We start from the raw sequence: 18,058 nt of genomic DNA, 5'->3' as shown, positions 1-18,058 counted from the left end.
TTAAAAGCATGGAAAATGTTAGCATGGAGACAATAAGATATTCCATAAACATGTTGGCACAAGGGATAGTACTCTCACAAATTGTGGTCAGACGTTGGCGTGACCTCTGTGCTTTGTCATCATTTATCTACATCTCATTGGAGCAGAGTTTAAAGGTTTTTGGATTCTGTTCAAGGTGACTCCCTTCTACTCTTACTGCAATACTCTGGTCTGTTTTGCAAGTGTTTCGTTAACACAACGTGCACTATTCTTGACATGAGTTCCGGTTGCTGTGGTATATTTCATGGCTCTTTATAGCATTCTAGACATCCGCAAATTGAATCAGTGTGCCAACAAACTGTATATACTGACAATATATTGATATAACAGGAACGCAATTTTCCAGATTTCACGTGTTGTTGATCAGACGAAGCATAAAAAATATGGCTTAATGTTTTACCAATGAAAGCAGAGCCTCAGATGCTATCACCGAAATGTCTGTTAGTGACCTGTGTATTCTTCGCTGATGAGAGGAACATCTGGAACAAGCTAAAGCAATCCATAGACAAGACCAGACAAAATAAATGTTTTCTGCCAAACAAAAATCTAAAATTATTTACATAATTATATAAATCATATATTCTCAAAACCATATGCCTACCAGATTCTCTTTTTTGAAACGGTCAGATCGGATGGAAGTAAAGAGCATTCTAAGTGACAGTGTGGCCAGAGTTCTTTGAATGCCTACTCAAGAGAGTGTTGAAACACCGACACCTAGACATCAGGTACAAACATGCCATCAGCTCATGCAACAATGCTTGGTATATACCTGGGCATGTAACTCAGGCCAAAGATTGAAATGCAGCTACTAGTTTGACAATATGGTTTGATAATGGAACTGGGCCCCTGGTCTTGACAGTTGGTGGTGTTGGGCCTGTAGTTGTGTCAGCTTGCTTTATATATTTTCATAAACAAGCATTTTATTTAGTAAAGCTAAAAGGAAGTGTCAGCCCACTGAAATACAGAAAGGACAGCATGATCTGAACCACTGTTGTGCAAGTTCTTATGCCATTCAAACGAGTGGATTTTTCGAGTCTCATTTACCAATAAAGAAGCTACAAACGAAGTTTCGTTGTTGTTTCCGCATTTGCTAAGAGCCAATAATCAGCCACCTTAGCATTGATACCGTCCACGTGTTCCAGCTTCACGTCAGTATTTCGTGGATGAGAAAGATTCAGGTTGTTTTTCAAGCGTGTCCACAGTTACGTTTGTGTCGGTCGAGTTGTTCTTGAAGGTCTTCAGTTCTAACGTAAACTGTAAACCTTAAGGGTCCCGTTTCACAAAGTTATCACAGCGCCTCGACTGTCCTAAGACTATGTTAAGTATGGGAGTTAGATCACCCTAGCACTACGATTGCTTGGTGAAAGTCCCAGGCCTCTTCATGTGTGCCCCAGGTTGTATACTTCTCAGGGAGCCGAGAAGGATACTCGAGCATGTATTGATTAACTGACAAATTGACATCGGTAATAAGGAAGGGACCTGTGGTTACCAAAGAAGGGTTTTGCTGTCGTTTCCGCGTTTAGTGAAACCAGGAATCAACAGTCTTGCATTGATCCTGTCCATGTGTTCGAGCTTCACGTCAGAATTTGGTGGATGAAAAAGATTCTGTTTGTTTTTCAGGTGTGTCCAAAGTTTTGTTTGTGTTGGGCGAGTTGTTCTTGGTGGTCTTCAGTTCAGACTTAACTTCCTTTTCTATGGTGTCACCTAGAGGGAGGCCTCTTGTCTCTTTCATGAGCATAGTCAGCGTTGCGCACGCAGCTGACGTCGCCCCGACAACCATGAACGGAACAAAGACATCCCCCTTTTTCTGCAAAGAGGATTTCTAAATTTTAATAGCGTAAAAGTGTATCATTATAGTCATGTATAATTATAAGACTTTTCATGTCTAGGAGATACAATTGCCAATGTGACACCGAGAACAGCAAGTGGCCACAAGCAGATGATGAAATTCAAACTCTTGCTCATCATAGCGATTACCCTTTTTCGTGCTAGTTGTGCTAGGTTCAAGTTCCTACAAGAAGGCGTTTTGAAAGGTTCATTCTTTGTGCCACCACCTGTGTGGCTTTGTTGCACCTTGAATTTTGAATATGCCTCTTATGACAGAAGTTACATAATGAGCGACAATCGTTCGAGTACGACTACGAAATTTGAGTACATGCCTTTTCTACCTGACTGATGTGTTTAAAAGCTGAAAGTATAGACAAATGACGTTACCACCAAAAATATATACGGTGCAATTATCCCTCCTATGCGAGCTGTTGTATTGGCGGCGCCGTAACCTAGGTTTCTGAAACAGATCGTTTTCATTATTATTATGGTATGTTTTACCGACATGAAAACATCACTGCTTGCTATCGAACCAGGCTGGGTATATATCCATAAAACCCGATATGTTAACTATATGCAACATACGTGCCTGCTCTATTCATGCTGAATACGAGTGTATTGTTAATCTCTATAAGTCCATGTAAGTACATGTAAGTTTTAAATCTCTATAAATGCCTGTTATATTCATGCAGAATATTTGTCTGATGTTGTTCATCATTTTCCATTAATATTTGCTATGTGTATGGACAATATATGCCATTCCCCCTACCTGATCACAGTGGGGTACATTTCACTCGAGAGTATCTGAATCGCTCCCCAGCCGTTTCCAATTCCAAATTTGGTCACCAGGGCGAGGCCAGTGATGATTGGTCCCTGTTTATCTGCATCCACTGAAACATTGAACCATGGGGTGGAGTATACCTCTTGTATTAACGATATATCCCAGGATTTTTGGTTTGAAGCTAGAAGTGTCCAACATTTGTGACGCACCCAATTTTTGGTATGGTATTTTTAATCAGTCATGAATATGATGAGCAGTGGAAATGTGTTAATTGTAAGGTAAACGTAAATTGTAAGGTAGAGTTTTCGTTCTGTCGATAAATGTACCTCCACTGATACAAAAGCGGATTGGGTGGGTGGATGGATGGAACGATGGTTGGATGAATAATTGGGCCCTGTCTGCATCCACATAATATTGTTGCTGAGAACTGTATATTCGCATCATTGTCTTTACTGCTATAGTCACGTGTACTAAATTACCTTTGTACTTCCATAATGATACATTTGCATTGATTTGTATTGAACTATAGTCAATTTTAAACATGGTTGTTAATGACTGCACATTTGTGTGTACAGTTAAACTTACACCATTTGTGACCAGACATGCCACAACAACAGTAACTATTTTAAGTTTAACTACGGCAAATTTCTGCTTTGTTGGTTGGTTTCATGCATAGTTCCCTCACAGACTTCAGGTTGACTATTTAGTTTTAACTGAGAACACAACATGCGGAGACGGATGCATGGAAAGTGGGGAGGAATTCAAAGGCGTGAGTAATTTACGATTTACTTCTTTTTCTTCACACAATCTCGAATGTGACGTTGGTGTGTCTGAAACCGATTTATATTTTGTAAAATTGTAGCAATACCTACGATCTCTTTGGGGAAATAAAACATATAGAAGGAATTATTTTCTATTATAAGGGTAACGCTATTTTTCAGGGCATTATCATTTGCAGAAGCCCGAGGTCTTTCATTAACTGCCCGACGCAGGAGGGCAGTTGAAAAGACCGAGGGCTTCTGCAAAATGATAATGCGCTGAAAAATAGCGTTACCGTTATTATAGCTAAAATGAATAGAATTTTTAATAAAATGAAAATTAAAACAGCGGCATCGGTTTAGAAGCATTTACTGCCAACAACAAAACGACGGAGGTCACTGACACACATTGTACAAATATAGTCACGTCTTAGAACAACACGGATGACGTCACTATTGAGAGTGACGACATTCGACCTTGACCTTTGCTCATGCTACCAGCCGCCATTTTCAGTGATCAACAACGTTAGACTTCAAGTCGATATTTTCATTGCTGTATGTTGTCATTTATGGTACGATTGTTATGGCTGGCACAGGCAGGAAAGTGCATAATGGCACAGGCACATGTGACGAATGTGAGCCAGATATTTGGTCAATAATGAACCCAAGTTCAATCGAGCCGTAGGTGACTGAACTTCAACAGCTGAGATACTTATGACGTCACCTAACAACGGGCTTGATAATGGCCCGTCGTCAAGCATTCTGCGGGCGTTATCAAGTTACAGTGGACCGCTCATTTCTGATAACGTGCGGTCGTTTTAATGATAATTCTATCCATTTTAGCTATAATTTATAATCAGACTCATTGGTTCAATGTCTGGGCCAGGTTTCGTAAAGGTAGCGTAACGCTACGACCGCTGAAAGTCTACGTTTCAGATCCGTAGGTTCGTCAGTCGTGTCGCTACTATAGCTTTGTGAAACGGGGCCTTAGCCTCACAAGAGACCTAAACCTTTTTTTCAGTCACAGTCACAAAGACATTTGGGGTTGGTTTCCTATCCTTCCGTGCATACGGGAACACTAGTCTTGTTAACCTACATGTACTCAGACAATGACCTACTTTTAAGCCGATCGTGTGAAAGTGAACACATACATCACAATCAACTCTGGTTACACTGAATTCCAGTTCCGTGTTTTATACAAAAATGATATTTACAAATGAAGTTTAATTTTGAACTTTAATAACACTGTATTTTAACATTTTATGTCGAGCTTTAGGCGGCATACCTTACCTAAGAAATCACAGACCGTCCCTGTTTGATTAGGTCGTAAAATGTTTCACAATTCATCCGGCTCAGGAGTTACATCTGTTGTGTTTTTTTACGCTTATTCAGTCAAGTTCCGACTGAGAATGTGATCTCATATCAATTCTATACCAGAGAGGCAACCATTTCTAGCGACAGAGCCACGTTTTGAGATTACCAAGATTACCAGGTTTTCCGTTTTTTGGTATAGCTCGCTGTAGAGCACGCTCTACCACGTGTTTGCAAAGATTAGAAGGAGCATACTGTTGCAATACACAAGTGCTTAGATATATCAAATCATACTGATTTATATTTATGTATTCAGTTAAATGAATTAGTCTATAAAAATTTGGACTGGTTACTGCACTATGTTCTGCAGTAGGACGGAACGTAGTTTCAGGAAACGAGATCTGGGTAAATAATGTTTTGACTTGATGCTGATAGAGGTGTAATAGCACCATAGCAACTATGTCGGACTGAAGATGGCAAGGACCAAGGATGTGCCGTAGTTTTAAATCGAGGGCACTTCTAAACTCTTCAAGCAACCGTGTTAAGAAACAATCATCATGAATTTGAGGTAGTGTCGTACAGATTTATTTCAGATATCTTTCGGCCCAACTCATTCTGTTATCTTATTGTAAGCGAGTAAACGTTTGCTTAATCATATCTCACCATATGTCCACACCACGGGCACTGCAAATGCAGCAACTGAAGCGATCCCAAAATATAGGAAGCCAGTCCACTTTCTGCCAATTCTGGAAACAGAGAGTGTACGTCAGTGATATGTGAGTTCCTCTAAGCATCTCATTGTTTGCTGTCTGAGTGGCAGTGTTAACAGTGAAAAGACATGCTTACCATCGTTCGTAAAAATCCCTTATGTTCATCATACATAAGTTATTCATTCATTTAATTTTGATCACTATATAGCATTATGTACTTACTAATTAAAGCGGCAAATCCCTTTCTACATCCATTAGAAATCGGAGACGATTCTGACGATATCATGAGTGTGTATTTGTTTCATCAGTATTTAAACTGTGTAATGTTGTTCGTAAACAATCGAGCTGGACCAGACAATCCCATGATTGCCAGCATGCGATGTGGCCGGTATTGTCAGAATTAGGGGAAAAAAGCTGTTCCTCTGTATCCACAACTGCAAATAGCATGTGTCGAAATACCCCACTTCGGGCATCCATAAAAGCATTTTTAGTTGTAGAATCGTGCAAAAATACGACTAGCTGCTGTTGTTACTCCGAAGTTAGTTGAACGGATATTTTCACATATTAACGACACAAATTGTAGATATATATGTGAAAAAAACCAAAACAGTTTTCCCAACAGTACCTTGACAAGGGTTTATAGTGTGCCTATAAATGCCTTTCTTAATGTTCTGCAGCTGCAGGGGGCGGTGGGACAGTGGTTAACGTGTTCCCATCATCACGCCGCCGAAGTCCTGTGTTCCATTTCCTATGAGTGCACAATACGTGACGTCATTCCTGGTGTCCTCAGTCGTGATATTGATGGAACACTGCTAAAAGCGGTGTAAAATCCACACCTGCCAGCCTTCTATTACAGACAACTGAGGGTTTTTTAGAAATACTTGTGTTAGTTCTTCAGCCTAACGATTAGTTTCTCATACTGCCGGATCAGTTTCTTGCAATAAAGGATGTGGGCATGCATAATGGTGTATGTCCTTATAGTTTCAAGCCAAAACAAGGTACCTACTTGTTAGCTATGACGAACGTCAGCACGGTGCCTGGAACCTCGACAATGGACATAAGGAAGATGTTCAGGTAGAGGTTTCCTGACAGAGAACCAACTCCAAGTGACAGCCCGTAGTACACAAGAGACATGCACGTCCTGAAAAAAAATCATATCAAAGTGTGAGAGGTCATGCATCCTTACTGTGTGTGACAGATTACCGCATACTATTCATCACACATCAATGCCAGAACGTAAATGTCGCCATGTACTGTGTTTGTAATGATACATGCACCGAAAAGAAATCCGCACCGCACCGCACCGCACGGCACCGTACCGCACTGCATTGTACCATATCACATCACAAACACGTCACACATTACACCACACATAAAAACACATCAAACCACATGTTGCTAACACATTACAGTGACAAGGCACCACTGCGCACCATGCAACATTCAAATTGTTGACGGGAATCCTAACTATTGTTCTAGGCCTTGTCCGGATTTCCCTCCTTAGTAACAAAGGTATCCTCCTCTTCATCCCATAACAAAACACGAGAGTTTGTCAACAACAGACATCCAGTAGACAACAACAGACATCCAGTAGACAACAGCAGACATCCAGTAGACAACAGCAGACATCCAGTAGACAACAACAGACATCCAGTAGAAACGTCTGTTCACAACGATGTAGGCACATTTGCATCTCCAGTTATATACTCACCAGATGAAGTGGATGACAAGCGAACAACAATACATGATCGAGGTAGATGTACCGGTAGGGTCCCATACTCACTAAAGGAACTGGATGACAAGCCACCAAGAATGTTTTTGTCATTCCTATTAAGATCGAAGCAGGTTTAGTGGTAGGGTCTCATGTTCACCAAATGAACAGGATGGCAATCAACCAGCAATAGATCTCCCTGGCTTATTACAGTCGAGGAGGGTGTACTGGTATGTTCCATGCTCATCAGATTGACTGCATGACAAGCGACCTCCAACCCATAATCCATCCCTTGGTACTTGTGGAGATTGTTTCACTAGTAGGGCTGAATACTCACCAGATGAACTGGATGACCAGTGACTTGTAACACATTCTCCAGCCCTTGTACATGTCGAAGTGGCTTTACTGGTAGGGCTCAATACTCACCAGATGAACTGAATGACCAGTGACCTCCAACACATGCTCCAGCCCTTGTACAAGTAGAGGTAAGTGTACTTAGTGCCCGAGGCTCGCAATGTCTTTTCCTCCTCTGCAACCTGTTTCAGCATGTCTGCGGTGTTGGGTGGTTTCTCCTTCCTGTTGTATCGACTCATCTGGTCGACTACTTTCTCCGCCTCCTCGAGCTGTCCCTTCACAGCCAGCCACCGGAGGCTTTCTGGAACGATGCTAAACAAAAGTAATTATATTCAAATTCAAATGAAGCCACCATCATGCGAGCAGGTTAGTAAGGGATTATTCCTGCTTGAGGACGGTACAAAAATATGTATCGAAATATCGCACTCACGAACAAAAGATGTTGGTATTCAAAAGGTTTACTCTATATTGAACGATTCCCTATTTCATCGTGCTACTTCTGTTGGTAAGAAAATGTTTTACGTCACTTTTACTTATAATTCTGCAAGATCACGGCGCTAAGATACGACTTTTCAATATATAAATATATAATTTTTATAAAATATATAACAGAGTGGCAAGCGAGGGAATTACATTAAAACCTGATTTTGTGCTTGCAGCGTACGATCTCAGCCTACGATCAAGGCCGTGATGCAACTACGACCATGGTCATCACGATTCCGGCAAACCGGGATTCGAACCCACGTTGCTAGCCTAACGAATCACAGCTAGTTTGACGGCTGGTCACACCACGATTCCCAGTGCTTGTTTAAACAGAACAGTGTACATTATGTCACTCACAACCAGCCCAGGAAGAATGGGATGTGCAGAGCTGCGTTGATAAGGTGTTGGGTGTGCCAATCTGGCTCCAGCCATGTCGACAAAGCCATCAACCCGACTCCAAACGCCCAGAGTGGTAGCGAAGAACACACCGACCTCCATTTGGTTCCCACGAACTCCATCGCATATGGATATGACGTTGTAAAGAATACGCCTATCCCGAAGCCGATAAAGAACCTGAAAGTGGCAAACATTCGCCAAGACACCGAAAAGGCTGCTCCAACGTTACACACGCCATGTAAAAGGATTCCCAGGTAGTAGGTCCTCTTCCTTCCAATGATATCAGCTGACTGTCCTCCCAGAAACGCACCTGTCATCACGCCGGTCATCTGAATTGATGTAATTGTTGCCGCAACGGTGTCTTTGTCACACACAAGGTTCCACTGGATGAAACAAAAACGTTCGCATACAGTCTGTTTTGCTAGTTGCCTAACACATCAAGCGGATATTTTCTTTAAAACATTTCATTGTCGATACATATAGTTGGATCAGTGGATCTGCGAGACTATGAATTCATGAAAAGCTGGGAATGCTGCTGGTCCTGTGTATCAGCACGCACGAACAGATTATTAATCAGATTCGGGGCTCATATGGGACTAGAGCCTACCATCATCGGTACCTTACACCATGTATAGTGAAATAAAACGGGAATTACCAGAGATTATTTAATGTAAGACAAGCCTGCCGAAAGAAACAGTGACAATTGACAATGTATTTACAAACGGGGAATGACGGACATCAGATAGAAGATGGATTCACAGTACGTCGCTTTGATTTAACGACAAACGGAAACAAGTTCAAGAATATTAATCACTACATCCCTCCTCTTACATAACTAAATTAGACCGAATGTTCACCAGATTCCATATGGGACACGATTTGATAAGGATAGAACATACTCACTTGATTAATGACTGTGTTCATATCATCAGAGTACACATAGGTGCAGGAATTGTTATCACTCTTGGGACACAGCTGGAACGTCGTGTTGTCCCTGTAGCTGGTGTTGTTGGGGTCGACGTCGGGAGGTGTGCACCACCAGTCTGGGGCCACGCTTGCAAATGACATCATCACCATACTCCAAGCCAAGATCAGCCTTACTCCGAATATGATACTCAGCATCGCGAGTTGGAATGGTCCAAAACCTCCAACACTCTCAATGATTTCTTCTATTCCCATGACGGCAGATGGCCCTGTGTACTATCTGTGGCAAGGAAGAGTAACACTATTCATAACAGTGAGTGTGTAAGCATGATTTGTTCGTCAAAATATGAATTCCGTAAGATGTTGCTTTGGTACCGATGTGTTGAACTTTACTTTGCCCTCCAAACGTCTACCATATGAAACCATATGAAAGGCCTTTACAGGTGTAATCCTGGTGTGACACTATTTTGCGTGACTTATTCATTCAACAACTTTGCATTCTCCAGAAATTATTATTATTTTATTAATTATAAGTTGAAATGACTTGAAGCTTACTCATCATTTAAAAGTCTGTATATATTGTTTTAAAATAACATTTGGTGTACATATATATCCTTTAGCATTTGTAAAACGTCAATATGCTTACATGCCACGCAGTGACGTGTACCCTGCACATTCATTTAAGCTCCCCCTGTCAGTATTATGACGCTTTTTAAGCCACATTCAACAACTTTTCGGCCAAATAATCGAATATCGATTCTGGATCAGACAATCCTGTCATTCACGACGGTGTATACTAATATGAGTTCCCAAAAGTGTCTGGATGTTGCCCTGATATTGTTATCCAGGTATCCTTCCTTGCACAATGTGTGGCTGGATTTGCTCAACCATAGTGACGCTACCCCATGAGGTCACATGGGATTAAGTATTGCCCACGTGAATAGTGTCGTGATGGTCCGTCGTATTACAAAGTGCACTAAACAAGCCTCGGTATCCATCGGGGGAATATTGATGAACTGCCTACTTGTACCCTCCTGGCAATGATTCTAAAGCACTGAGATAAAGAACTGAACGTGTTCATCAGTTTGTTTGGTCACTGATGTACCACCCCACTAGTTTACTGAGGAACTATTATCATGTGACTAAGTTGACGGAAGGATACACAAAGTTCAAGATCTAGACTATCGGTTACTTCTGTACCTAAGTAGGTCAGATTGCTGACTCGTGTGTGCTGACGATTGAGTCTTTTCCCCTGATAAGTGTTGGGAAATAATGATTGGACAATACCGACTATGAAACTGTCTCTTGCTAAACAGTTCCTAATGCTTGTTCGTGTGCACCTTGCAAAGGTTGGCACGACACATTCTGAGTTTAACGACTGCACGGCTAATTTGGAATGCTAGATATATAAAACTAAAGACATTGTTAACAGTGGAAGGCACTTTCATACAATCTGAGACAAATATTAGCTATTACATTTCTTGGGCTGAGCCATTATTTTTAATTTTTTATTCAAAAACATTGTAATTTTTTTCAATAGCATTCGCCACTCTCAAACTTCTTGTAAGTTGATTGACAATAGGTCAATACGAGTCCGTCAAAGTATTATGACGTGACCTTCCAACAAGCACTAAATGTGAATTTAGGAACTGAAAACTGTCCCATTTAAAAAAGAATAGACAATGTAATGTTTGAAAGAATCTCTCTTGCGAGCGTTTTGCTTTTACAAAGCACAAAATATTAGTTTTAAGCAAATGGAATCATCTCTCTCCGTGTTTGTAAATACAGCCTGAATTGAGCTGAAATATGCATGATGATAGATATATTAATACATTCTCATTTATTTGCCGAAGGGTTTTTGAGATTTTGATGTTTTTATCTGTTATTTTCAATTTCATGTTCAAATTTGCTTTCATGTTGGATGTTGCAATATCCTGCCAAAGCACATCAACAGTTGCAGTCAGACACGCTTTTTCATGATACTATCTAAAATACACTGCAATATGTGCAAGTGAAGGCCTGGAACAAAGTTAGCACGACTGCGAATACCTTTTATAATCATATTATGCATTCATTATATTCTTTTATGAATCGTTTTTATAAAAAGTTGAACATGAACCTCATGTTGACAATAAACATGCTACGTGCATACCCCGTCCCGAACCCCCTCAAAAGTATTTAAAATTTTTAATCGAACCCAAGGCCCAGAAGATATTATAAGTCTTACCTGTTTAGTCGCGAGGACTGTTTGAAGTCATCCGACCCTTTGTTTACACGTTGATAAGAACCACCTGCCCCCCTCACTAAGGGCCATCTCTAGATTAAGGAGTGATTATCAGACCCATTTCTGCTGCGTCCCTGACAAAGTCTCTAAGACGGTGAGATTGACATTCCGATTGTACACAGCAATGTGTTTGCTATTGTACTTTTCACTTTTTGTAATTAATTTTACATATGCTTATGCAAATGATAGATGCAACAATATTACATGGCAGGTTTATCTTAGTGAAGGTGTCCATGACCAGCAGAATAGAGAACGCAAATCTTTAAGTGGGATAGTCTCCGCATGGTCTTGAATTGCTACAGGATCCACTAGGCCAAAATCTGTAACTTCACAAGCACTTTTCGTCCCGAACCTCAGTACAGACTGAATAATCTGACAGCCGCGAGCGAATTAGGAACTGTGTTTATTTCAGCAAAGGTACATATAGATACATACAAATAGGTACATACAGCGTGATGTATATGAGACGATGAAATTGTGAACGTTTCTTAGCTGCTGGATGTGCATACTTAGCAACGTTAATAATAAGAGAAGCATTTTTAGATGACAACAATTGTACAAATTTATGGGTGAGTGAGTGAGTGAGTTTGGTTTATAGCAATATTCCAGCGATATCACGGTGGTCGACACCAGAAAATGGGCCTCACACATTGCACCCATGTGGGGAATTTAACCTGGGTCTTCGGCGTGACTAGCGAACTCTTTAACCACTAGACTACCCCGCCGCCCCACGAATTTATGGAGAGATGAGAAGAGTAACAATACTTTGGAAGCAAGGCGTCACGTATATTATTATAAAAGTTACATTCTAAGCAGAAGTGGCATTCACGCTAGATAGTGGGTACAATACGAAAAGGGCATAAACATTCGCTCCGTGCTAGGCCGATCTTTAGTCCATCTTCAATTAGCGACTGTTGAGCCAGTGACTTCTATTAGCAATATTCCAGCAGTATTCCAGAAATATCACGGCAGACGACAACACAAATGGGCTTCACAATGTTGGAATCGAACCATGGTCCCCTGAGTGACAAGCGATCACTGTAACTTCTAGGCTACCCCACTGGTCCCTCTGTCAGCAGTGATTGGTTTTATGTAGGATCTTTTATGTGTACATACATCGAATAATTAAAACTGATCATATTTGTTAATATTTGGAGCTCTTTTTCACATGATGACTTATACTGAATGCGGCCACGGGAGTTTCAAGCAGTTGAAGTTTTGTGCGGAATTTGAAATGGTCTGTTCAGTTTGAGGTGTTCATTTTATTTATTCTCAAAAGTTGCAGCTATTTGGTGTACAAAAGACAACATAATTCAAATAATTCTCTATTTTGACAAATGGCAAGCTACATTGTTAAGGTTCATATATCAATAATATTTGAGGCTTAATTATGTTCAATATTGTTATGAAAACTAATTAAACTACTTAGGTCGAAGCCACAATGTCTTTCCTGTAACAACAGTAATATTTATATTTTTCTTAAAAATACATTGATACCTAAAGATACTGCATTGTAGATTCTACCTTACCTGTTATTTTGCTACACACACTCATAAACTCAGTTCTGTGAATGCATGTTTCTGAAATAAACCTGTTCTACACTATGTCAGACGAAAAAGTGAAATCTCCTAGTACTTTTCAATGCTCTTGATATCCCCTCAACTGTTTCTCATCAAACCTTATTGCACCAAAAGTGATGTGGAGAGAATATTGTGATATTTCTGACTGATTTCTGACATCTTACTTTTAAGATCATAAAACAGTTACTTTCTAGTCTATGTGTTATATGGTAGACAGCGTCGTTATGCCAAAGACCCTAAGACACTCTACGTTATTGGAAAGAAAATGTGTCAAATAAATTTGAAAAACCATTTAAATGTAACAAAAGTCTTTGATCTATCTGTAATAAAAGAAAGAGTTCTTTGCGTGTTACGTTCAGAAGTATAGTAAGTGTTACATGTTATATCCATATCTCCATATAAGGTGACTAACAATGACATGTTTGTTACAGAGAAGACATTTCAATTGCAAGGTGACTAACAATGTTACAGAAAAGACAATTCTATAGTAAGGTGACTAACAAAGTTACAGAAAAGACAATTCTATAGTAAGGTGACTGACAATGGTACATAAAAGACAATTCTATAGTAAGGTGACTAACAAAGTTACAGAAAAGACAATTCTATAGTAAGGTGACTAACAATGGTACATAAAAGACAGTTCTATAGTAAGGTGACTAACAATGGTACAGAAAAGACAATTCTATAGTAAGGTGACTGACAATGGTACAGAAAAGACAATTCTATAGTAAGGTGACTAACAATGGTACAGAAAAGACAATTCTATAGTAAGGTGACTAACAATGTTACATAAAAGACAATTCTATAGTAAGGTGATTAACAATGGTAGAGAAAAGACAATTCTATAGTAAGGTGACTAACAATGGTACAGAAAAGACAATTCTATAGTAAGGTGACTAACAATGGTACAGAAAAGACAATTCTATAGTAAGGTGACTAACAATGGTACATAAAAGACAATTCTATAGTAAGGTGACTAACAATGTTACAGAAAAGACAATTCTATAGTAAGGTGACTAACAATGGTACATAAAAGACAATTCTATAGTAAGGTGACTAACAATGGTACATAAAAGACAATTCTATAGTAAGGTGACTAACAATGGTACAGAAAAGACAATTCTATAGTAAGGTGACTAACAATGGTACATAAAAGGCAATTCTATAGTAAGGTGACTAACAATGGTACAGAAAAGACAATTCTATAGTAAGGTGACTAACAATGGTACATAAAAGGCAATTCTATAGTAAGGTGACTAACAATGGTACATAAAAGACAATTCTATAGTAAGGTGACTGACAATGGTACATAAAAGACAATTCTATAGTAAGGTGACTAACAATGGTACATAAAAGACAATTCTATAGTAAGGTGACTAACAATGGTACATAAAAGACAATTCTATAGTAAGGTGACTAACAATGGTACATAAAAGACAATTCTGTAGTAAGGTGACTAACAATGGTACATAAAAGGCAATTCTATAGTAAGGTGACTAACAATGGTACATAAAAGGCAATTCTATAGTAAGGTGACTAACAATGGTACATAAAAGACAATTCTATAGTAAGGTGACTAACAATGGTACATAAAAGGCAATTCTATAGTAAGGTGACTAACAGTGGTACAGAAAAGACAATTTCATTGTATCTTTGAGTTAGGATAAGAATACATCATTGGCATTGACGATAGGTTCATGTCAATCAGTTTATGAATGTATTGTTTTTACCATACTTGAAGAGCACAATATATGGTCTATATTTTAGTACTTTGCCTATTTGTTACCCTAAAGGCATGTCAGCGTTACTGGAAAGACATTTCAGAACAAGTTCATAGAGGCCAAAGAAGAATTTAAAAAATAGACATGGTTCTTAAAATAAACAACAATAAGTAGCAGTTACCATCTTGAAATATGTTTCTTTTAGGAACTCAGACAAAAAAATCAACGAGAAGATTGACAGTAATTGTCATGAATTTATCAGACTGTCAAACAGGTTTACAAGTAACAAGAGTATCAACGTTTGAATTACCATCTTTCAACTGTCAAACAGGTTTACAGCTGGGAAAAGAATCCAAGTTTTGATCATCTGCCTCAAATTGTTAAACACGCTTGCCACTGACAAAAGTATCAAAGTATCAAGGAAACTAAATGTTCAAAACTTTGATAGTTTTGCAGACTGATTATTTCACTGTTATATTTATTATGGTCAGTCACTCACTGTCTTTTAAATAACATTCTTTAAAATGGATATAAGCAAGTAAGTTTCAAGAACAGACTTCTCTGTTAAGCACAAGGTAATTTTGTCTCATATGTTAATAAATAAATCAGGAAAGACAAGCAACAATGAAAGATCACGTATATTAAACTGCTCTTGCAGTAACAACATAAGTCCTTTAAGTAACAGGTATTTTTGAAAGATGTGAAACTTACAAAGTGTTAATGACAGTATCGATTGTTACTTCAAATATACATTTAATGGTCCTAATGTGAGCACATATAGAATCTAGATGAACAAAAACCTACCAGATATATTGGGACTTTTCACATTTGTATTGAATTGTCTTTGCAGTTACATAACTTGTCTCTCAAGTAACAACCTTTTACAAAAATACTTACAGCTCCATTCACAGGAGAACGTGTAAAACAAGTTTTAGTTTTAGCATATATATACCTTAGATTTTTATCAGAATTCAGCTGTTAATGACATTAACATTAAAATAAAAAGACTATGTGACTAATCAAGACATGTCTCTGTGATGTAACACTGATGGTCTTTCCAATAACTAAATAACTGTTACAGACAAGACTTATATGAGAGATAAACCGCAATAATGAGTATTCCCTTTCCCATTTCAGACAACATCCATGTGTTGTAATTATGGTTCCAAATACAAAGAGAAACGCATTTTTTAAAAAAATTGCTTGTTTCTCTTGTTAATAGATGTTAAAAGACACCGATACAAAATACTCGCGAATGTTTACCTTTTCAACTTGATTTTCTTTGAAACTTTTGTCTTGAACGTAATACTTTATCACTCTCAACCAGAAGTTGCTAATGAGCATGATAGTTCCACTTACACAAGATGAGAGATCAATGATTATTTCATACCTTTATAGAACTGTTACGGGAAAGACATTTTTCTACATAAACATCTACCAAGAACGGGAAAAAGGTCTATTATCATGTTATATTGAAGTTTTAATCCTGGTACGTGAAAAAGCGGCATCTTTTGAGAAAGATACACACACACACACACACACACACACACACACACACACACACACACACACACACACACACACACACACACACACACACACACACACACACACACACACACACACATGAAATGTAACCTCTACTCAACAAGACCAGACGTGTGACGAAGATCTGAGAATCTGTTAAACAATACATTGTGACGTCTTACATAGACCATGGCATCTATCTACATAAATAGCATACAATGGCATAGACCTGTCAGATCGTGATCAGCGGTCCTGACCACCTCACCAGATCAGTACCTTTTGAACAGCATGGCTGTAACGTATATGTGTGAAATACATAAGTGATAAACATATTTTGCAAGTACGCGGACCAGGTACTGAATTGGCACAAACATTCAAAGACGTCCTTCAAGGGTTCTGTCGGCGTGTGTCCAATCCTTGGCTGCTAGAAGTATAATCATTTACACCTGATGGGTTCATGCAAAGATGCTTGTGATGAGTTTTTTCCTCTCTTCGTGTGCACAGTTCATTTTCATTTCAGACCTGTGATTCAATAAACATTCAGGACAAATGTGTGTGTGTGTGTGTGTGTGTGTGTGTGTGTGTGTGTCCGTGTGTGTGTTTTACAGATCGCTGCCATATAGCAAGAATATTGCCTAGCGTTAAACAAACAAACAAACAAAAAGTGCTGTTTGTTGGCTTCACAGCCAGTTCTTATATAAACTGATTCCCTGACAGTTAATAGTTTCAATTTGGAATCATCACGTAAGAACATAAAAGAGAAAACAGATTTGATTTGTAAGAAAACGATGTCGTCAGATCACTCTTCGATTAATATATCCTAGTTCATAAACAGATAGTCCAGGGTGGTGTGGTAGGCTGGTAGTTAAAACATTCGCTCGACACGCCCTTGACTGTGTTCGATTCCCAGCACAGGTACAATGAAACCCAAATCTGATATCCTCTGCCATGACATGTATGGGACATTGCTAAAATAGGCCTTACTCACATGTTCTAAGTTGCCACTAAGTCAGCCATGGCAGCCTGCCTGTCTGACAGAACAGCAAGCAGAAAATACATAACATGTACAAATGTCTTTACACGCATATAACAATACACGATTAGGTATATTTGCTGCCGTAATTTATATATTTAAGTCAATATTAAACCATCCCTTTAATATTTAACAGTCCTTGTGATGGCTCTGTCTTTTGCATATTTCAATGCAATCGTATGGTGTGGCATTTGAGTGTTATGGCGACTTGAACCTTTAAAAGGTCTATTTGATTTACGCTAAACATGTCAAAAAGGCTTTCAACACCATCAAAGAGAAAAATGCAAAGGAAAATGTCCAGAAGAAATTAAAACACTTAAACGGTTTAAAGGTCCATACAAATATATGGATGCAGGCAGGAAGTCTTTGCGGATGTCGGGTCCAGGTGTTTTCAGATTTTAGTGTTTTCAATTAACCATATATATATAGTCTGGTTCATAATTATTGAGAATTTTTCTTCTTACTTTGAGCTATCCTAACACCTCAACTGATTCACTGATACTTGAAACTAAGTAATGGTATAAGGGAGGTAACTCATGTTGGCCTACTGAGTATAGTACAATTAGAGTTACCTCCCCTGAATTTGTAGCAGACGTCATTTTCCTCAGCACTGTCAACA

At 38.9% G+C, this 18,058-nt stretch overlaps 1 protein-coding gene across 1 annotated transcript; it reads right to left on the bottom strand.

Moving 5' to 3' along the window:
- Positions 1-1,618: 1,618 nt before the first annotated feature.
- On the bottom strand, positions 1,619-9,549 carry LOC137281107 (organic cation transporter protein-like). Its single transcript, XM_067812238.1, has 8 exons — positions 9,274-9,549; positions 8,332-8,753; positions 7,564-7,803; positions 6,433-6,567; positions 5,380-5,462; positions 2,636-2,756; positions 2,254-2,326; positions 1,619-1,846 (listed from the first exon to the last, which is right to left on the bottom strand). The coding sequence occupies exons 1-8, from the start codon at positions 9,547-9,549 to the stop codon at positions 1,619-1,621; spliced, it is 1,578 nt and encodes a 525-aa protein (XP_067668339.1).
- Positions 9,550-18,058: the final 8,509 nt, after the last annotated feature.

Source organism: Haliotis asinina, chromosome 4 (genome assembly GCF_037392515.1).
Source record: "Haliotis asinina isolate JCU_RB_2024 chromosome 4, JCU_Hal_asi_v2, whole genome shotgun sequence".
Taxonomy (NCBI): domain Eukaryota; kingdom Metazoa; phylum Mollusca; class Gastropoda; order Lepetellida; family Haliotidae; genus Haliotis; species Haliotis asinina.
Note: the sequence above shows the minus strand (reverse complement) of the source record. Positions and strands in the feature narration are given on the sequence as shown.